We start from the raw sequence: 23,750 nt of genomic DNA, 5'->3' as shown, positions 1-23,750 counted from the left end.
CACTGCGTACGCGAATCAGTGGCCCGTTATTTATGCGAATTAAATGACCTGTGGCTAGACATCTAATGTCACACAACTCCACAAACCTACGAGCACAATGTCGTATCCCTGATGCGCAGCATCTGTGATGTATTTCGTTCCAAAGACGAACAAAGAAGCTATTAAGCAGGTGGTCACGCTGTTCTTGGCTCATCAGCCAGTACTGTAATGCTTTATTAGATGTTCCTCAGCGATGGACTAACTGCTCTCTACTGCTTGTAACATATATTGATTATACCGACATTTATTTTCGCAACAAAGAATTAACATAGAGAAAGATTACAACTGATTTTGGCATCTAAGGAACTGTCAGTGGAGGTATAGAGTGATTGCTGTGTGTTTCATTACTGGGTCTGTGCTCATATTCACATAACCGGGTACTGAAATACTGGGGAAATAGCAAACAGAAAAGTAGTTTCTTAACTGTTTTTTCATTGCCTAATCGTAATTTTTCTGTGAGTCCTATTTATTACCGGACGGTGTGCGTTTTTCACATATGATGAGAAAGAAACCAGTTTGGTGGTATCCTATACTGTTTTCCCAGGTTTTTACGTTGGTAATCGGGCTTGGCCTAGGAGAACTATCCCATATCATATTAAATGAGTGAAAAGTTGTGTAGACAAACCTCTGTTTGGATTCAAAACCGGAACGAATCACATTTTCGAATAGTAAGAAAATCTTAAGGTCATCTGAGGTAAACTTCCTGTTGAAGAGATGATTAGAAGTACAGCAAAATCTCGGTTACGACAAAAATGAGGAACCATTCTGAGAGTCACCTTAGTCGATTTTGTAAAAGAGTGGAAAATTAACTTGTGGACGGGCATGCAGGGGCCCAGCATTTTAACTAATGCGCCACAACGCTCGTTTTGCAGCCGGCGTATTGCATAAAATCTACACCTGTCTTAGCGGGTTATTTTAGGGCTGAAACCTTATGGCCATTAAATTTCTCGTATAGCTTGGAATAGGTGTCAGATGCTTCCAGGTATTTTCTTACCTTCTAGAATGGAAGCAAGTACGTATTTTTGTCGTATATGGCCTACTGTAAATCAAGAATAGGAACGACATGACAACTGCTTAAATGTAGTCTGTTTGTATTCACGATGAGTAGTCTTGCTCAGTCATCATTCTGCAGTACTATATATTTATAATACCGATGTCAAAATGACCTCAGTTTCAGCGATTGTGAATCCAGTTCCATGCATGTTTTAGTATTAGCTCGGTAGGGAGTTACTGCGAAAGTTACAGAGTTCGTCTTATTACTCTTGTCTTCTCTGTTTCAGACGGACGCACTGGACTCTGAGCAGGTCCAAAGTAAGTAACAAGTTTCATGTACTTATTAAATTAATCATTTGATGATCCAGGCTAACATCCAACCAACATTTCTTCAAACATTTTCCGAATTGTTAGTTGTAATAAAATAAAACATCTATTAACAATACTATAGGCAGATACAGTTAAATCTTTGCACTTTAGGAGATAGTAATTTTATAAGCCATTTAGTCGTTACCAGTTTTATTCCAGCCGGAACTGTCAGTACGGTACCATTCTTACAGGGGCGTCGATAAAAGTGAAATGGAAGACATCATTATCCACAGTCATCAAGAGTAAAATGGATGGACACAGCTAAATAATTTTCGTATGTAGTATACATTCAGTTTCCCTGCTTTTCAGTGGAATGCACTCTGACTTCTTCATACATTTACCATATGTGGGACACCACCTGAACAAAATACGTTGTGCACTTATTCTTTCTCATCTCGGTTCTCTGCTGCACAAAAGACGAGAGTCGAATCAATCTCAGCACGTCTTTCATTTAAATAGAGGCAATTTACTTGATATATCAATGTTTGGGTCCAGAAGGGTTGCTCCAATGCGGATGCTATTTATGCAGGTACGCTTAAATAACAAAATATCAACAGTGGTACTTTCTGTCATCTGATCAAGGCGTCTGATTGTGTAGATCTTATTACTCGCTTATAAAAAGTTAAGTTTTATGGAATTATTGGCCTTACGAACAACTGGTTTGAATCATACTTAAGAAACAGAATAAAACCGGTTGTGCCAAATAATTAAAAAAAAATTGGAAGAATTAAGTGGACTCTTTCTAAATTTTGAGAAAACAAACTGTATTCAGTTATGTAAAACAAATATGTAGTGCCAATTATTGATGCAGCACACGAACAAGAGTCAGTGAACAGGGCAGAATGCTCCAAGCTAGGACTGAATGATGCATATTACTGAGCTGCTCATACAGTTAACTTCAATTACTTCTGCTGTTCGTGTGACTGCTGGTATAGGAAACAGATAAATGATTTTCCTAAAATATTGCCTCTCAATAATGTCTTAAGGAATAATTTTTTGGAGTAACCCTTAACTCAGAAAAAAGGTACCGAGTGCACAAAAGCGAGTAAGAAGGGCATGTAGTGTTCATCTATAGTCATCTTGTCATACCTCTTCAAGTAATAAGGCGTTTTAACAACTCTTCACAATGAAATTGATCATGAATAATTCATCACAATTTTATAAGAATACCAATCTCTTCACCTAACGCACTAGAGGAAAAAATTACCTTTATGACCCATTACGAGTGCTGTCAGTGGCTCCGAAAGGAGTTCAATATGCAGCAACGAAAATTTTTAGTCATTTGCCGAATAATAAAGTATTTGATTGGTAGTAAAGCAACTTTTAAATCTAACCTACAATCATTTCTTCTGTACAACTCCTTTACTCCATATGCGAATATTTATTTAGGAACATGTAGCCTATACAAAAACTAGATTTAAGAGTTGTTGCACGACTAGGGCAGGAGTACTATATGTTTATTTGTGTTACATATAGGCCGGAGCGACATTTAGGAACTTGTGAATGGCCAGCACGTAGCTATCCACGGAAACTAATGGCGCGTACGTAAACTGTAGACTGACTCGATCAACATCATTTCGCCAGCCGGAGTGGCCGAGCGGTTCCACGCGCTTCAGTCTGGATCCGCACGACCGCTACGGTCGCAGGTTCGAATCCTGCCGTGTGCAGGGATGTGTGTGATGTCCTTAGGTTAGTTAGGCTTAATTAATTCTAAGTTCTAGGGGACTGATTACCTCAGATATGAAGTCCCATAGTACTCAGAGCTATTTTTTTTTCTAGGGGACTGATGACCTCAGATGTTAAGTTCCATACTTCTGAGAGACATTCGAACCATTTTTGAACATCATTTCGTTAAAAGAAATTGCTGGAAAGGTCTATATAACATATAACTAACTAACCAGTACTGTTAACTCTTGAGGTTTTGTTATCGTTCGTAACCAAACACTACTCTACTAAACTGTTAATTCTGCATTTAATTTTGATGAGTTGTGTGCGAATAGTTGTGTGATGAGACACTTGTTGCTATATCACTCCTACCACCTACACGTCCTTCTCCATAGAATGAATAGTCTGTTGGTTGTAACAAGGACAGAAAAATGTGGGCAACACTCCATGTGCGTAGACTTCACTTCTGTGAACTGTCCCTCTCCGCTCTATATTTATATTCGAATTACTAGAATTGGCATCCGATGGACGCTCGCAAGGAACTGTAACAATCACAGCGAAATCGCGGTGAAAGTTGTTGTGCAATCACTACTAATTGTGTTACGCCAACTGTGAAGACTTTACCTATTCATATAGTCTAGTCGCACTGTTGGTGGACACGTACGGAGAGACTGCATTTGTCTGGAACGATGTCTCCGCCAACAACAAGAGGCATGACGTTAAACAGAAAATAATGTGCAAAGCTATGTCTGTCTGTTGAAAATGATGCCATCAACGATCTGTGGAGTGGTGACGACAAATCTTGTTCCTTTGTGAGAAAAACTTTTAAGAACCAGCAGATGCAACAAACAAAAACAGCCGGAAAGAATGGAGTAACGCTGTGTAATCAAAATTCTGATATGGAATTTCTAGCAATTAAGTTAAATAAGCTACTATTGGAAATTTATGTTATTTTCGTGGAAGTGTTGCAGACTGTTCGGTTTTCAGTAACGTCAGCAGTAAAAGATACACTGTAGACAGGTGTTTACTTCGCATTCAGTTGCTAGAAACTAGTTTGTAGAACGTTTATGTGATGTTAGTACGAAAGGAAAAATAGACTGTGAGCATCGAAATACACTGCCAGAGGTTGCCCACAAAAAGTGTACACAAATCGCGAATAGCTTCTTAATTGTAATACACTGAGGTGACAAAAGTCATGGCATGCCTCCTAACATCGTGTCAGACCTTCTTTGCTCCGGCGTAGGCCAACAACTCAGTCGTTGGAAGTCACCTGTAGAAATACGGAGCCATGCTTACTCTACAGCCGTCCATAATTGCGGAAGTGTTGGCAGTGCAGGACTTTGTGCACGATTCGACCTCTCGATTATGTCCCATAAATGTTCGGTGGGACTGACGTCGAGCGATTAGGGTGGCTAAATAATTCCCTCGAATTGTCCAGCGTATCAAACTAATCATAAAAAATTGTGACCCGGTGAAATGGCGCAATATCATCGATAAAAATTCCATCGTTATTTGGGGACATGGAAGTCCCTCAATAGCTGAAAATGATTTCCAAGTAGCCGAACGTCACATTTCTAGTCAATGATCCGCTCAGTTGGACGAGAGGTCCCAGTACATTCCTTGTAAACATAATCCACACCATTATGGAGCCATCACCAGCTAGCACAATGACTTGTTGACAACGTGGGTACATACATGGCTTTGTGTGATCTGCGCCACACTAGAACCCTACCGTCACCTGTTACCAACTGAAATCGGGACTGATCGGTCATCTGCTGCCATAGCCGATCAACATCAACTTCCGCAGCACTGTCCTAACCAATACGTCTGTCGTACGCCGCCACATTAATTTGTGTGTTTATTTCATCCAATGTTGCTTGTCTGTCAGCACTGACAACTATACCCAAATAATGCTGCTTTTGGTCGTTAAGTGAAGACCTTCAGCTACTGCGTTGGCAGTGGATAGATATAATGCATGTGTATTTCGGAATATTGAATTCCCCTAACGATATCAAAAAACGAATGTTGCATGCGTCTAGCTCCAACAAACATTCCGCATTCAAAATCTGCTAATTCTCGTCGTGCGGCCATAATCATGTCAGACACCTTTCCACATAAATCATCTGAGTACAAATAACAGCTCCGCCCATGCACTGGCCTTTTAGAACTTGTGTACACGAGACTGCTGCAATCCTTATATGTGCATATCGCTATCCCATGACTTTTATCACGTCAGTGTAAATCCTCGTGATGATGGAACCGTAATACCCCGAAATGCATATAACAAAGCTGTCAGCTGGTGTGGCGTGTGTGTGTTGCAGTGCTCAAGCGGGCCTTCTCCATGTTCGACTCTGGAAAGACGGGCCGCATCGACAAGGAGAAGGTGCGCACCATCCTGCAGACTCTCGGGCTCATGATCGACGAGCTGGAGTTGGAGGCGCTTGTCGCGGACGAGGACAAGGACGGTAAGGCGAGCTCTGTTTCTGTACGACACCCCCTGCGCAGCCATTACGTGCTACATTTATTTATTCTAGAGCGCCTAGGGTCATCAGACTCACACTCAACAGGCGCGCTATATATTTTAGATGACATTCATTACGACACATATAGATTCGGACACTTACAAATAATTTTTAGAGATACAGTTGAAAGAGTAGTAGATATCGAAGAAAGTTTATATTCGTGAATGGAAAAAAGAGCAACAAGGGCAAGTTACAGGCAGATGGATTTTAACTGACCTCGCTGGCAACAATGGACGGACGACAGGGCATGAAGGCATGGGCATGGAGAGAAAAGAGATGGAACACATGTAATGATGAGACGGAGAAGAAAGTCGCTTCACTGACTGACGAAGGGAAAGAGAAATGACTGTAAATAGAGGAGTTACGGTCTGACTCGCTACTTGGCAGACGCTACAGACCATAAACGTTGGCGTCTAAGGAAAAGTTCTGAGGTCGACAAAAAGAAGTGTTTCAGATTTTTTTTAATATCAAAAGAGCATTGAACTGCGCAGAGTGCAAGTTAGTATGTTCCAGAGTGGAAAGCAACAACAGAGAATAATAAAATATCGTCAGATTATTATTGCAAAGAGGTAATATACATACAGACGGCTGATGAGCTTACAGTGAACACCGGAGGTCCAACTCAAGCTACCTTGTGTTAGAGATTGTGCGATCGACTCTTTAAACATCCAACGTGTTGCTACCAGGGCAATAAATGTGAGTGGATGCTCACTATGCCTTGCTCGTACTGTAGTGGCCAACAATCAGTGACATTCCGTCACTCCATACGAAGAAATCTGTATATGGGGAGCAGATGGCGTTTGTACTCCTCACATATACTAATGGACAACAGGCAGTGTAGTTTGGAGATAAAGAATTTTTTGGATTTCTTCAAAATGAAGCTGCGATTCCGAAACTAGTGGCAAGAACGGAAGACAAATAAGTAAAAGAAACACAGTCTTCCTGTGGAAATTTTACTAAAAAGCAGTAATAATGTGTAAAAAAAACAGAGCTGATCTGTAAGCCATTAGTCTAAATAAGCTAGCTGTTTGACAAAAGTTAAAGGCCACCAAATTCAGAAATACAAAATTCTTCGCCTGAAAATGACGAGAAAGAAACTCGTAAAAACGTTGCTACAGCACAACGGCAGGACTTGGGTGATAACCCGAGAAGATTTCGAAATGAATTTCTTGACAAACCTCGCATTCCCATAGAAGTGAGAAGGAGTCTGCGAATGTGTTTGTTTAAAGGTTGCGCAGAGCTAAGTGAGGCCGTGTGCTGCGGCTATGATGATAAAAAAGGCATTTTGTTCCTGAAGGGAGGTACAGCGCTGCATACAGATGACCTTACGATGAAGACATCTTTCACATAAGGAGAGCGCTAATAATTCAAGAACAACTAAAACCTGTCTTGCCGTAAATTTGCCAGCCACGTAACTTTTACTAAAACTATTCTTATTGCTACCATAGTCACAGCAAATTTGGTTTTTTAAAATTTAGCTATATCCAAACTTGTAATAGAAAATATTTTCAGTCTTGTGCAACTACTGAAGCTGATGCAAAGGTGTTTATATACTAAATTACTCATTTTTGAGTGCCGACAAATAACACAGTGAACACTTGTTAAGTGATACCATCTGATATCATTCCCGCATTCTTGAATATATTTTCTTATTCTTATCAATGGTAATTGTACTCATCTAAACATATTAATGCTTTCCTACCAGTGAGGTGAACAGGAGGAGTGGATTAAATAATATGAACACTATGTTTCCTTAACTGTTTCTTCAATGTAGACAAAAATGGTAATAGCCAAATTCGACGAATGGGTCTGCCTTGGGAGTTGTTTGGCTTCACTTTTATCAAGCTACATCCGGGCATTCTCTACCGTCGACGTACAGCAACCATCCTCTTGAAAAATGCTGTCCATAGTTTGGAATAAAGCATGCAGCGTACAATTCACATGGTGTCTTACAAGACTCCAGCGTTACTACAGAACTAAGTGAAAGCGTCTACATCGCTGCCCAAATCAATACAGTACCGTCACTTTCCATCACGCTTCACAATTGGGAGATGAGCGATCGTTTGCATTCGCTATAGGTAAACACGTCCTACGATATGCAAAGATGTATGCATAATTCGTCATAGCGCATCATACCTCTACCCTTGCCAAGTAGCTTTGGAGTAGCTTGTACCACTGAAGTCGCTTATTTACAGTCATCTGGCTTACAATCTCCTTGCCAGCAACAGATATACCGAAAATATTTTGTCTGTGTAGATCCTACGTTCTCTGGGCGTACATGTGCTTAAAACTAACTTTGTTGTTTCTAATAACAGCTACACGAACAATCTTCTGTAACTCCATTCTGCCTCTATCAGTAACTGCAGTTACCATACTGAACCTAGCGGATGAAATTTCCAACAATTTTTTTTACGTTTTCACGAAACTTAACATACCTATGGTACCTCAATAGTGTGAAACAAAATTGCACTGACAAAATTTTGGAGCTTATTCAGAGATATTTTCAGAGTATTTTACTGCAACGGACCCCCGATCTCGTTACAGACTAATCATATTTCGTTTGATCTCTTATCGCTATTTATCACTGTACGTGCACTGCAATAAAAATATCTGGATAACAATGCATTCGTCGACGGTAGACTTCTTCCATTAAGTCACGGTATTTGCTGTTGACAACAGAAACGCCCACCGCCCTCAAGTTTGCATTTAGTACTTCTCGATTCTGTCTAGTGTTTCTTTTTCCGGCAGTTGTGCGATAGCAGTGACACACGGAAGTATCGGTGATTTCTGGTGAAAAGTTATGTGTTACATGCTTCGTGTATACCACGGGTGGCCAACAAGCAACTCGCGGGCTGCATCTGGCTAGCGACTAGTTTCAATCCGGCCCTCGGAGGAAATTCTGGATTCACATGAAATTAATCTTTTCTCAAATATACAAGTTTTCGTTGGCCCCGCATTCTGGAAAAGGGTACCGTTCATATGTTTTATTACCCCACAAACATTAAAGCCACCACCGCTACAGTTTTGACTTTGTACGTTAGGTGCGCTGCTGTCGCCTCGTGAGCGGCGGCCCGCGGCCTCAAGTAAGTACGTGGGATGAGGGCGGCGGATCACCCAAGTTGCCTACGCCCGGTGTACGGGTTCACTGTATCCAGTGACGGTGCGGCACCATGCTGAGCTGTTCCCCCAGCAACGGCCACCACACAATTGTATTTCTGAACTTCCAACTTTCGGAACTCTTCTTCATCAGTAAAACTACTTGTACAGTTCTGTATTTTCAATGCAATTCGAATACAAATGCACCCATGAATGGGGGAAAATAGAATAAAATACAAGTGCTATGTAACTGGTCACCAGAGACCACGGGTCATATGTACCAAAAAATTTAAAAAATATCTCTGAACGAAATTTAATCGGTCAGTTTATGATGACCCTCTATACGCCACTATTTATTTTACATTCCTGCATTTGTTGGCCTTTAACATTCGCCATACAGCTAGCTCATTCATACTGACATCGTTCACATTACGTTGATTTTCTAAATAAAATTTCCACGGCTACAATGTTTTTGTTTTATTGATGCATCTTTCGTTCTTCTTACTAGTTTGGGGTTCGTTGCCTCATTTTCAAGTAATCTTGAAAATTCTTCATCTCCGATCTGCATTGTTCGTTGTCCATCAGTATATGTGAGAAGTACGAACGGCACCGACTCACCGGACACAAATTTCTTCACATGGGTATGGTGGAATATCACTGCTCGTTGACCACTGTCAAATTAGCAAGACACAGGCATCATCCACTGACATTCATTGCCATGGTGGCAACACATTGGAACTGTAATGCAACGCTCTCACCATCGCCAACACAAGTTGATTCGAGATGGATATGCACTGTTTAAGTTTGTAGGCCGTGTGTACGTCGGTAACTACTCTGTGTTGATATTAGATGTAGATGTGTCAGCGACGATGTAGATGAACGATGTGGTGTGAGTTCTAGGATTCTGTTTTGGCAAGGAGGTCGCCACACTGGTTGGCAGTTGTTGCTCAAACTGCATAAGTTCTTTTAATAACATTACATTATTTCGAAGAAAGCACAGATCCCATATATCTACAAGACGGGTAACATACAATGTCTTTCATAACTCTAAGCTCAAATGTCACAACCTATTCAGACTGAATGACTTCCATGGAAACCTGCATGGCTTGCAAAAACATCGGTGATACAGAACGCAACTCTCGCTTTTTTCATATGACATACCGAAATCCGCGGATCAAAGCAGTCTTGTAGACACAGCATTTCTTGACTTCCGAAAGGTAACAAACGCTAATTATCCGAAGTACAGTCATATGGTATGTACAATGAAATTTCTAACAACATTGTGGATTTATTGGCTGGGAGACGCAGCATTTATCTTGGCTGGAGAGTCGTGGACAGATGCATAAGTAACTTTAGATGTGATCCAGGGAAATTAGTTGAGACTGTTGCTGCCTGAGTTGTATATTAATGACCTCACATACGATGTTGATAGTAACCTCAGACTTCTCCCTGATAATGCGGTATTTATGAGGAAGTGCTCTCTGAGAAAGGCTATACAAATATTCAGTCATATTTTCAGGTGTAAATATTGCGAAGTTCCTTTGGATGTTAGCAATGAGTCACCACTGGAATAAGTCAGCAATTGGTGCAACAATTTGCAGGGATATGATGGAACGATCACATAGGTTCGGTAGTAGGTACAGCAGGTGGCAGACTTCGGTTCAGTCATAGTATACTAGGAAGAAGAAGTCAGTCTACAAAGGAGATTGCTTAAAAAGCTCATGTGTGACTCATCCTAGAATAATGTCCAAGTGTGTCGGACGCGTACTATTTAGAAGTACCAGAAGGGCAACGCAAATGGTCACATGGATGTTTGACCCATCGGAATGTAGCACAGAAATGCTGGAAAACCTGAACTGACAGACGGTTGAAGAGGGTCACAAATAGTCAAATGAGAGCCTACTGCAAAGTTTGAGCTTTAAGTGGGGGATCTAGGAATATACAACAACTGTTTACGTCTCGCCTCCGTAGGATTGGTGTAGGTAAGATTAGACTAGTTGCGAAGTGCACAGTGGCGATTAAAAAATCTTTGGAACGGGAAGACACCGTAATCACTGATACAATAAGAAGTACCTTCCCGCACAAACTTCACAGTTGCACAGTTGCAAGATATATACGAAGATCTAGATCCATGCCTGGCTTGCGAAGATGTTCAAGCAAAAGTTTGAGATTAAATCTGAATCTAGTTATTAAAGATAGCAGATGCCTAGAGTCTTAGTGTGAATAGGATTTCGTAAGCTGAGGAATTGTCGGATGAATTAATGATTAGTTTTTGCCTTTATGTCCAATTATCAACTCATATTGTCGTTTCCAGGGTGCTATCTTACCTCTAAATAGAAGGCCTGCATGTTTCTAATCCATACTGAAATTTCAGTCAAAGTTATCTTGCTCCTCCTGTAGTAAAATTTTGGCTATATGGTCGACAGTTTTTTCTGGTAATTCCACAATATAACTTTATCAAACCAAAATAAGAAATGAAAATTCGCTATACTGTAAACTGTCACATTTCTTGATCTTTTGCTACGCGTTTCGAAGTTTTATCCACCATTATTACGTAGATTATTTCAATTGAGAAGGCGCAGACGATTAATGCAGGGCGGTCAGAAACACTGAAAAGCGTGTAAGGGTGTTGCAGGATAGGTTGTGGTAAGAACTAATTGTTAATGAAAACTTCATTCGTTGCGCAGTTTCTGGGTTAATTAGCATTGAAGTTAGCCAATCAGGCCGTTGCGCGCGTAAATTCAAGCGGTCCGTCAGACACAGTGTAGCCGAACTGTTCTTCGCTTGGATCCCTAAAACCGAACAAAAGAGCCATACAAAACAGGGACATGGAACGGTAGTAAGAATCGAACACGACCCAAAGGCTGAGCTGTCTCCTGAGCTTTATAAGCTTTTCACAATATTTATGACCACCCCGTTCCTGCAACAGCTTTGTAAGCTTTTCACCGCCCCGTATAAGGCGATCGATACAGTTTCGCACGGCTGCTTAATGAACAATATACGAGTGTAATAATAGCAGAAACCATGAAATGGAAATAACAACAAATTCCACTGGTTGCAGTAAGTTGTATTTTAAACTGAAATGTGTCAGTGCAGCTGTAAAATATTCGTATTTACAACGAAAGTGACACATCCGTCGTCTTCTAGCACTGGCAATAACATTTCGATGGTCCTGAATGAAATAAGTTTTACAGAATTACCAGAGAAATTGTTGATACGGATGTACCAGCAAAGCAGACGCTAACAACAGGTGTTCGTTGGAATTCTTTGACGTCAGATACTACTTACAATCAACTGAATGACCTCAGACATACCGGAGTCTAAAAACATTTCCAGAGCTAGAAGCGTTTTAGTCAGAAAGTATGCTCTGTAAACGAGTTGTTTACGCTGCGAGACCGCGGTGCATTGCTCAACCCTCGTGCATCTTTTCACCCCAGATAAATATTTGCCTCATCATCGAATATTAATAGCACGACTTAGTATCCGCATAGGAATTCAACAACGCGAATGAGAAACACAACAGTTTACGCGTATCATTCACTGTAAGCCATGAGGGATTTGCTCAGCTCCAGTAGGGCAGAACTGAGCAGCCTTGCCATTAGCTAAATCGCATTCCCGGCCTTCAAAGCAGCGGTAGTTGACGGCAACGTCGCAAACAATACGCGACAGCTCCGCCGACTGCCAAGTTAAACACGCTCTCTCCCAAAAACGTTGTAGACTGGCACATGCCTTTCACTACAGAGATAATCCCATCCAAGCACCTACACCTCTCCAGAAATCTTGGATTTCACATCACTATGGCAGAGCTTGTCGTCAATGTTGGTTAACTGTCGATGATGTTAAAAAAGAAGTGAAATATGTAGAAGTAGCGAATGCGACTGTGCTGAAGTATACCAGAAAAGCGAATAGCGACATCGTGAACTTCACACCTGGGGAAGACACAGTGATAAAAGGACTGAAAGAATTAATTTTTCTAGTGAGCAAGATTGCACAAACTCCATAAACCAAGGAACATATCAAACTTAGACTGGCGTAAGCAACAAGTACATTTGTGAACAAAAGAACTTTACTGACACCCAGTCTTGAATAACAACTGAAGATCTTACTGGATGTGTACCTCTTGAGGATATTCAAAACAGATTTACTCTGATGTTAAGTGTAGAAATTGTGTACAACTAATTGTTTATCCGTTAGAAATGTATGCTTTCATTTCTGATCAGGAAACTCGGAGCAATAAATGCCTCGAAGTGCTGAGGACATTCATAATTTTTGTACGAGATTGACTATTTTTAGACAAATGTTTAACCATAATACTTGTGAACTACAATCCTGTAGTGGTGCGATAATTGGTACCTACGCAGATTAACTGTAATTGCTATTTGTGATCACCCACATGCTTGGTACTTGGTCAGTGATTTCAGGTAGACGCAGTCTGCTCAAGCAGTCCAAAACCAGCTACAGTGACTTTCTTCGAAGCCTGAAGGCGTTTTATTGTCATTTTTGGCAGTGACGTGTCTATACAACAGGAGTCTTTACTTTCCTAATATCAGGAGGAACAAACATAATGCATGACTATCTTCTGGAATAAATAATGGTCTTATTGTGAAGATCTGTTGAGGCCATAATTTCGTACTGAAAATGTTGTGATAATCAAGTCTCCATCTTCATAGATTATATCTTCGCCGAGAAATAACGTTTGTATTGCCCAAAGGACCGTTAAACAGGATCTTCAGTGACAATGCAAATATACAAACCAACTGGGCCTTGCCCTGTGACATTTTCCTTCTCTTTACGTGGAAATCAAAAGTTGTGTAAATATTTGGGGTCATTAAACTTTCGGCCATTATGCTTCAGTCAGTTTATGCGCACTGTAAACATATTTCTATGGCTGCTTGCACAACGAAAACTTGTAATAATGATAAAATGTATCTTTCAGGACATTTTTAACGTGTATCACTTGGATTCGTTTCTTCAGATCTGAACAGTACAGATGGTACATACGATATCCTCCATCGAAGATTCTGACCGTGAGCGATCTGTTGCAGAGAACGGTCGGCTGAATTTTGAAGCGTTCTGTCGTGTCGCCACGCACTTCCTGGACGAGGACGACGAGGTCATGCAGAAGGAGCTGAAGGAGGCGTTCCGTCTCTACGACAAGGAAGGTGAGCACCTGACACTAGCAGCAAGGCGAGGAAACAAGGCGCAAAAGGTTGTCAGCCCTTACTTAACCATTGGGAGATACTTAGCTAGTCATCCCAGTTCTCTGTCTGTTTGAAGAAAATACATTGTTGGACTCCACATTCACAGAATATAACAACGTTAATAAGAAACCAGTAGTAATTATGTTTCAGATTTATCATCTTGAACCATATTTGGTTAGTGTTTGGTATGGGATACTGTTTCTCCCATTCCTTTTGGTAACCATGTTGTTAGAAGAGGCGGGAGGGAGGGAGGATCGCAGATGCTGAGAACACAGTAAATCACATGTGAGGTCGCGGAGAGTATATCCAAACTTTGTCTTTTTTGCTCTGAAAATCTGGATACTTACGCGTTATCGCAAGATTTCTCTATGTAATATCTACATCTGTCTTCATATTCACTGATGAATGTGCATAGTCTTCAATCCGCCCCAGTTCCGTAACAACTGAAAATCGGACACGTATTTGTAGACTTTTTTGGTTTATTTTCATATGTAGAGTTAATTCACATCACAAATTATGTGACATTCCTCCTGCATATAGTATAGAGTATTTCTTTTTTAAACAAAATTGTGTTATAGTACAAACAAGAGAAGCTTATTGTAGTGTGAAAAGCGGATGCGTCGAAGTCCTATTTATTAATTCTTATCCATGGTGGGAGTCGAGTGATCATATCAGTTAACCTTCTATTATATAGTGTTGCCATTTGGCAAAAACAACACCTTAAATTTACGTATAATGCAATCGTATATGCAAGACGTTGCCGTCTGCAACCCGCGTAGCCTTGTTGTATCGATCTAGACTGTGTTTAGCCTCATTGTGTTGACAGAATCAGTTCAAAATCGGTACTCTTTGCTAAAAGTCGAGTGTATTACTTCTGCCACTTACACCACATCGAGTTAAGCATCATTTTACATACCTTGAAAGTATAACAACAGCACTTGCTGTACGGCAACTAAACTAAAATATTGAATAAATCAAAACTAATTAAAAATTTTGTGTTCATCTTATTACATAATATTTTGTGTGAGATCCTATCCCCAGATATGTTTCTACTGGAATTGGTTTTCTAAAAAACTAGTCATGCGACTGAGAGTTAACCGTTGAACTGAGGTATGAAGCTTTTGAATTTTAGTTATTCTCCATGTATTAAATTGTTTGGTATTCAAACTCTTTGGTATGGTGGTACTGTGGCTTTTAAGTCGACAATGTACAATTGGGAAATCCCCAATATTGGAGATGCTCCAAAAAAAATCTTCAAATTACGACAATACTGTGAGTGCTTTTAGGGATAACTGTTCTCTGCCACTACCCACGTGTATGACGGACTGTATGGCAAGGCCGTGAAAATAAATTATTTACCGTCAAACGAACAAGTACAAGACGCTATACTTCATTTTCGAGAATAGTATATACAGACACAGTAGAGAGAAAACTAGTAATACTTCTGCATTCTGTCTAAACTGATGCATAGAGGCTCTAAACAAAGAACAGTAGTTTTTTTGTGATATTTTCTAATCTATAGAGATAAAGTGGAAGTCCTTTGTGATAATCTATTATCCACAGCTGCTTGTGTCTTATATTGTGCTTTATATTTTGTTATATACATCCTTCAAATTCTGTACTCAGTACTAATGATTTTCCTTTATGACAACTGAGAACAAAATCTAAATGATATATTGTGTTCGATCCCTCAAGGAACAGATGATTTTCCGCATAGATGTTCGTGTATGAAGTGAGAAATAATTCCCATAGGGACATTAAGTATCAGCCTAACGATCAAAATAAACACGCAGGGAACTTAAAAGACAGCAAAAGGTAGCTCCTCTCCACAGGTAGCAACTGCAAAACATTTGCACGTAGCATAAAAAGGTACACTGAACCACTTCCAGGGTTACAGTGCATTATGAACCTTCCGATATTTCATGGAACTATGTTCCGTCTTTGCAAGTAAATGAAAGGCATTTTATGGATTACCGATTGCATTTTGCTGCTTTTGTAATGAAGCAACTTCAGTAACCTCTCGTAAATATTTTTTTTAATGTGTACAATAAATTTATTATGTAGTAGTTACAAAAAATGTTGCTATGTTACGCTTTCTCTTGTTTTTCAGATTGAAAACAACTTTTGTAGCACCAGTTTCATGACGTTAAATTATCGTTCGGTGGCACTTACGATATAGCGTCACGGAAATCTGTTTAGTGTCATCATCTCTTGGTCTCCCTCTACGATTTTTACCCTCCACGCTGCCCTCCAATACTAAATTGGTGATCCCTTGATACCTCAGTGCATGTCCTACCAAACGATCCCTTCTTCTAGTCAAGGTGAGCCACAAATTTTTCTTCTCCCGAATTCTGTTCAATACCTCCTCATTAGTTAAGAGATCTACCCATCTGATCTTCAGCATTCTTCTGTATCACTACATTTCAAAAGCTTATATTCTCTTCTTGTCCAAACTATTTATCGTCCATGTTTCACTTCCATACATGGCTACACTCCATACAAATACTTTCAGAAACGACTACCTGACACTTAAATCTATACTCAATGTTAAAAAATTTCTCTTCTTCAGAAACGCTTTCCTTGCCATTGCCAGTTTACATTTTACATACTCTCTACTTCGACCATCATCAGTTATTTTGCTCCCCAAATAGCAAAAATCCTTTACTACTTTACGTGTCTCATTTCCTAATTTAATTTCCTTAGCATCACCTGATTTAATTTGACTGCATTCCATTATCCTCGTTTTGCTTTTGTTGGTGTTCATCTCATATCGTCCTTTGAAGACAATGTCCATTCTGTTCAACTGCTCTTCCCGGTCGTTTGCTGTCTCTGACAGAATTACAATGCCATAGGCATGTTTTTATTTCTTCTCCCTGTATTATGATTCCTGCTCTATATTTTTCATTTGTTGCCTTCACTGCTTCTTTTTCATGCCCCTGGTTTCTGTACAAATTGTAAACAGCCTCTGACCCTTGCCACCTCCAGAATTTGAAAGAGAGTATTCCAGTCAAGATTGTCAAAAGCGTTCGCTAGGTCTACAAATGCTAGAAACGTATGTTTGGCTTTCGTTAATCTATTTTCTAAGATAAGTCTAGGATAAGTACTGCCTCACGTGTTCCAACATTTCTACGGATTCCGAACTGATCTTCCCCATGGTCGGCTTCAACCAGTTTTTCTATTCGTCAATATTTTGCAGCCGTGACTTATTAAACTGTCAGCACGGTAATTTTCACACGTGTCAACACCTGCTTTCTTTGGGACTGGATTTTTTATATTCTTCTTGAAGTTTGGGGATATTTCGCCTGTCTCATACATCTTGCTCACTAGATGGTAGAGGCTGTCAGTAGTTCTAATGGAATGTTGTCTACTCACGGGGCCTTGTTTCGACTTAGGCCTTCCAGTGCTCTGTCGAATTTTTCACGCAGTGTCATACCTTTCCATTTCATCTTCATCTACGACCTCTTCCATTTCCATAATATTGCCCTCAAGTACGTTGCCCTTGTATAGACTCTCTATATAGTCCATCCAACTTTCTGTTTTCCCTTCTTTGCTGATAAATGGTTTCCTATCTGAGCTCTCGATATTCATAGAAGTGGTTCTTTTGTCTCCAAAGGTGTCTTTAATTTTCCTGGAAGCAGTATCTATCTTACCCCTCGTGAGACATGCCTCTACATCCTTACACTTGTCCTCTAACCATCTCTGCATAGCCATTTTGCACTTCCTGACGATCTCATTTTTGAGACTTTTATTATCCTTTTTGCCTTTTTCATTTTCAGTATTTTTATGTTTTCTCCTTTAATGAATTAAATTCAATATTTCTTCTGTTACCCAAGGATTGCTACTAGCCCTCGTCTTTTTACCTACTTGATCCTCGGCTGCCTTCACTAGTTCATCTCTCAAAGTGTCCGCCCCGATAGGTCAGCGTGACGGACTGCCGACCTAAGGGGCTCGGGTTCGATTCCCGGCTAGGTCGGGGATTTTCTCCACTCATGGACTGGGTGTTGTGTTGTCTTCACCATCATTTTATGCCCATCCGGTGCGCAGGTCGCCGAATGTGGCGCCGAATGTAATAAGACCTGCACCACAGCGGCTGGACCTGCCCCGTAAGGGGCCTATCGGCCAATGACGCCAAACGCTCATTTCCATTTCCATACTTCTCCTACTGTATTTCTTTCCCCTGTTCCTGTCAATCTTTCCCTAACGCTCTCTCTGAAATCCTCTACAACCTCTGGTTCTTTCAGTTTATCCAGGTCCCATCTCCTTAAATTCCCATCTTTATGCCGTTTCTTCAGTTTTAGACCACAGCTCATAGCCCACAGATTATGGTCAGAGTCCACTTCTGCCTCTGGAAATGACTTACACTTTAAAACCTGGTTCCTAAATCTCTGTCATGCCATTATATAATCTATCTGAAGCCTTCCATTACCTCCAGGCCTCTTGCACATACACAACCTTCTTTCATTATTCTTAAACAAAGTTTTAGCTATGATTAAGTTATTCTCTGTGCTGAATTTTAACAGGTGGCTTCCTCTTTCATTTCTTACCCCGAATCCATATTCACCTACTACGTTTCCTTCTCTTCCTTTTGCTACTATCGAATTCCAGCCCCCCATGATTATTAAACTTTCGTTTCCCTTCACTACGTGAATAATTTCTTTTGTCGCATCGTACATTTCTTCAATCTCTTCGTCATCTGCGGATCTACTTGGCATATAAACTTGTACTAATGTAGTAGGCATGGGATTCGTGTCTGTCTTGGCTACAATAATGCGTCCACTATGCTGTTCGTAGTAGCTGTTTCGAGCTCCTGTCTTTTATTCATTATTAAATCTACTCCTGCTTTACCATTATTTGATTTTACATTTATAGCCCCGACCAGAAGTCTTGTCACCGAACTTCTCTAATCATCATTATATCTAACTTAAACCTATCCATTTCCCTTTTTAAATTTTCCAACCTATCTGCCCAATTAAGGGATCTTACACTCCACTCTCCGATCCGTAGAACGCCGGTTTTCTTTCTCCTGATAACGACGTCCTTCCGAGTCGTCCCCTCCCCGAAATCCGAATGGGGGACTATTTTACCTCCGGAATATTTTACCCAAGAGGACGCCATCATCATTTAACCATACAGTAAAGCTGCATGCCCTCGGAAAAAATTACGGCTGTAGTTTCCCCTTGCTTTCAGCCGTTCGCAGTACCAGCACAGCAAGGCCGCTTTGGTTGATGCTACAAGGCCAAGTCTGTCATTCATCCAGACTGTTGCTCCTCCAACTACTGAAAAAGCCCTCTTCAGGAACCACACGTTTGTCTGGCCTCTCAACACATACGCCTCCGTTGTGGTTGCCCCTACGGTACGGCTATCTGTATCGCTGAGCGAGGTCCATGGTTCATTGTGGGAGGGGGGGGGGCTACTACATAATAAATTTATTATATATATATATATATATATATATATATATATATATATATATATATATATATATATATATATATATTAAAAGAAACACGTATTACAGGCCAAGCTAGATGCTTTATAAATGAAAGAAGCGAAACGCATATGGCAAAAAAGAAAGTACTTTTCATTTGGTTGCTAAGACCTGTACGAATTTTGAAGCAACTAAAGAAGAACGTAGAACGGAAAAAATGACTTCCAATGTTTACTTAATATAACGACGAATCATTGCAGCTTTCCTTCTAACGGATATCTGTTGAACCATGCTGACTGGTAGGTACAAGAAATCATGTTGACAGAATGTTGTTTCATAATATTTGCTAAACAAAGGCAACATTCGGTGTATTATTACAAAATAAAACTTGAAGATGAGACCGCGAAAGCCTTTCAGCAGGCTTATTTTCCATTAGACAGGTAGAACAGAAATGTAATGTTTAATCTGTTTAGTCTCCAAGCTGACAGCTAGATGATTCATGACTTCTTTGTGGCAGGCAACGGCTACATCCCTACATCGAGTCTGCGCGAGATCTTGGCGGCGCTAGACGACCAGTTGACGCCGGACCAGCTGGACGAGATGATCGCTGAGATCGACACTGACGGCTCCGGCACCGTCGACTTCGACGGTAAGCACCGAATTTAGAACAAAGAAGAGGTCGGTGGGATACAACCTGTGGCATATACGAATTGTTAATTTCCCAGTGGACGGAAGTGAGTGAAGGGTAAAAACTTTAGATGGATAGTAACTCTGACTACAGTAAGGCGGTTGTATTAATTATAAGAGATTTCCGTAGGGCACACTTGCATGGAGAGTTGCATTAAACGTGTCTTCGGACTGGAGACCCCAACGACAAGACAGCAATGGAGCACTGAAACTAACTTGTACTGAGAAAGATGTCGGGATTATTGGTGATACAATCATAAATTCATGAGACGAAACCTGCTTAATAGCGTGTTGGTCCATCTTTGGAACATAATAACAAAGTTTTCTCACGTCCCGCCTGTCATAGTACTTGCAGTGGATTCTGATGCAGTTTCGAATTCCTGTGTGATTGTCTGGATATATGTCAGCCTATTGCACATTACGACCCTCTACAACTGTCGGCGGATTCTGTCAGTCAACAGACGAGGTCGACCTGTACGCTTTTGTGTTGTACGTGTCACTCCACGTTTCCACTTCAGTATCACATCGGAAACAGTGGACCTAGGGATGTTTAGGAGTGTGGAAATCTCGCGTACAGGCGTATGACACAAGTGACACCCAATCACCTCACCACGTTCGAAGTCCGTGAGTTCCGCGGAGCGCCCCGTTCTACTCTCCCACAATGTCTAATGACTACTGAGTTCGGTGATATCGAGTACCTGGCAGTAGATGGCAGCACAATGCACCTAACATTAGAAACGTATGCTTTTGGGAATTTTCGGATACTTTTGGTCACACAGTGTTAAGAAAACGTTGTAAAAGTTCAAAGAAGCTGTGATTTGGAATCCCGAACATTCGGAATTGCCGTATGACACTTGGGCACTTGTACAGAGCGAAGTAGCTGGGCAGTGGCAAGATCCCGGATCTGCATCTACGAGGACGGCGCTTCAAGTTCTTGTTTGGCATACAGACTTGAGTTTCTCGTTATTTCCCTAAATTTCTGAAGGCAAACTTGGGGACAGAATCTTTGAAAAGGAGGGTACATTCCCTTCTTCAATATGAACAAGTCCTCCGTCTCCAACAAGCTCCTACTCGCCGGAAGTTAAATCCTTCCTTCACTTGCGCGCTGTGCCACTGAGTTACACGTATGTTACAGAGAAGTCAGATAGTCAAACCTTTACATCAGAACATTCATACTATCTGGTCCAAAGCGCCTGCAGTCGAAACACTGTGAAAACTGTGTCAGGTGACCATTCGTGAGAAAACTAAAATTTTTTTCTCTTTTCTTGTGGCAGCTGCAGATCTGAAAGTTCAAATTTTCGTTATAGTAATTAGACCAGTAAATTCATTTTTCAGGTAATTTGCAAGCTCTGCTCCAGTAACAAGAACGGATTCAAATCATAACTTACATATACGTTTGGCAAATTCTTCATTCATTTATATTAATGCCGTCTACTCAGGAGACATCTATATATTTTGTAGTCTTCGATGGCCGCGTGGAGTGGCAGGGCGGTTTGAGGCGTCATGTCACAGACTGCGCGGCACCTGCCGCCGGAGGTTCGAGTCCTCCCTCGGGCATGGGTGTGTGTGTGTTGTTCTTAGCATAAGAGTGTAAGTCTAGAGACCAATGACCTTTGAAATTTGGTTCCTTAGGAATTCACACAAGTTTGAACAGTATTCCATGACGCAAAATACTGAATCAACGTATGTAAGGCACAAAAAGAAATATTATGTATCTATATAGGGTGTTTCATAATTATGTAAGTGCGTACGGTTGAAAGTGCACGATAGTAGAAGCAAAAGCAGGCCGAAGTGGCCGTGCGGTTCTAGGCGCTGCAGTCTGGAACAGCGAGACCGCTACGGTCGCAGGTTCGAATCCTGCCTCGGGAATGGATGTGTGTGTGATGTCCTTAGGTTAGTTAGGTTTAACTAGTTCTAAGTTCTAGGGAACTAATGACCTGAGAAGTTGAGTCCCATAGTGCTCCGAGCCATTTGATTTTTTTGTACCAAGAAGCATACCCTGGCCGAAGGCACCTCGAGAGTCGAACGTTTACAAATGTTCATCACTGCCTCCGAGAAACTGGGAGATTTGCACATACTGCAGAAGCGGGTAGGCCTTTACTTATTACACCTATGCTTGAATATGTGGTGCTGGAAACAGTCGAACAGTCTCCAGGAATCTCGCAAGGAGACGTGCCACATAAATTTCTGGAATGAACCACTGTAGTGTTTGGAGAACGATGCATCGCAGTGCAATGCTGCCGTACCACCGCCAACGATTTCAGTTTCTTTTTGAGGCACACTTTGGTCCTAGACTAATGATCTGTCAGTAGTTACAACAAGAAACTGCAGGCAACCCTATGTTTGACAACAACATTATATTTTTGCAGATGTAGCATGGTTCAAACGTAATTCTGAGTTTGAAGTCATCCAGCCTCCAACCAACAGGCTGTGCATGAATCTCATCAGCTACGTTTCTCATTGAGTGTGTGCCTAGTCGTTATACGTGGCTACCAAATCGGTTTCTGTTCATCTTGCAGGATTGCTTGAGGATGTTCCCTTAAAGCAACACCAGAGGATGCTGTACTTGCATGATGGATCAAAAAATGGTTCAAATGGCTCTGAGCACTATGGCACTTAACATCTGTGGTCATCAGTCCCCTAGAACTTAGAACTACTTTAACCTAACTAACCTAAGGACATCACACACATCCATGCCCGAGGCAGGATTCGAACCTGCGACCGTAGCAGCCGCGCGGCTCCGGACTGAGCTCCTAGAACCGCGAGACCATCGCGGCCGGCCATGATAGATCACCTTTTGCTTCTGTGGTGTGACGATTACTAACGCGCCGATATGGCCACAAATGGATTTGGCGAGGACGGCTTGTGCCGCAGCCTCCAAGATCGCCTGATCTGAACCCCACTGATTTCCCTATTTGCGCCACCTTAGATGTGTACGCCATTCCAGTTAATATGGTTGAACAAATGGAACATACACTTGTCGATATTTGTCAAGAATTTCGAAATGGTCCCGGCGTGTCTGAAGCTTTTGTACACCCTAGTCGCCAGTATTTGCAAAGGCCTCGTCGCTACTACTGGGGAGACTGAGTTGCCACTTTTGTTATGGTAGGCCGATTTTGTGAGTTCGTGAAACGGCTTCCTGTGCAGTACACCACTAACACAATTTCCCCCTGCCACTATTACGCAGCTATGCCCCAGGGTCCGGTAACTGGATAGGAGAACAAAGTTTTTACGACTCTCCAACAAAATAGTAACGAAGTCACAGAAATGAGTTAAAATATTTACTTATATGTGTGACTTGAATAATGATGAAGTCTGCAACACCGCAATTAATATGACACAAAAAAGTCCCTCGATGGCTAAATGCAATTTCAAAGTGAATACCAAATGCAATTTACAACAGTTTTAAGAGTTCACGAAACAAAGTTAACTGTGTAAGTCAGCCCTGGACGATGGGCGAGAGCTCCTCTTCTATCTTCCGAGTAGACTTCTGTCTGTTGTCCGGTCATGGACGGATTGTACTCGGCCGGGAATTGGCCGAGGCGAAGTGGATACCTTCATCCTCAGCGCCGCCCGTGGCGCTGGTGGAACTCTCGCAAGTGTCGCTATGGCACTGGCAGCAGCTCGCACCTTTGCACCTGTGGTTCTTTTGCCCTGGCTATGCCTTGTTCGGACGACACAGCAGAAACGATTTAAAACTTATTGCGGCCACGGTTGCCGGCCTGCATCTGGGAACAAGCACAGCACTTT

At 41.3% G+C, this 23,750-nt stretch overlaps 2 protein-coding genes across 3 annotated transcripts in view; one reads left to right on the top strand and one right to left on the bottom strand.

The window, feature by feature from the left end:
• The window catches only part of LOC126353858 (calmodulin-like), a 732,664-nt gene that overhangs the window by 373,170 nt on the left and 335,744 nt on the right, over window positions 1-23,750 (bottom strand). The window lies entirely within an intron of this gene.
• LOC126353859 (troponin C-like) overlaps window positions 1-23,750 on the top strand; it is a 47,828-nt gene that overhangs the window by 17,999 nt on the left and 6,079 nt on the right. Inside the window, exons 2-5 of the mRNA XM_050003026.1 lie at window positions 1,320-1,350; window positions 5,388-5,531; window positions 13,730-13,846; window positions 19,831-19,962. Coding sequence (XP_049858983.1) covers window positions 1,320-1,350; window positions 5,388-5,531; window positions 13,730-13,846; window positions 19,831-19,962 — 424 coding nt within the window. The remainder of the gene's footprint in view (window positions 1-1,319; window positions 1,351-5,387; window positions 5,532-13,729; window positions 13,847-19,830; window positions 19,963-23,750) is intronic.

This window comes from Schistocerca gregaria, chromosome 3, assembly GCF_023897955.1.
Source record: "Schistocerca gregaria isolate iqSchGreg1 chromosome 3, iqSchGreg1.2, whole genome shotgun sequence".
Taxonomy (NCBI): Eukaryota; Metazoa; Arthropoda; class Insecta; order Orthoptera; family Acrididae; genus Schistocerca; species Schistocerca gregaria.
The sequence above is the reverse complement of the archived record's forward strand: the minus strand, read 5'-3'. Positions and strand labels throughout refer to the sequence as shown.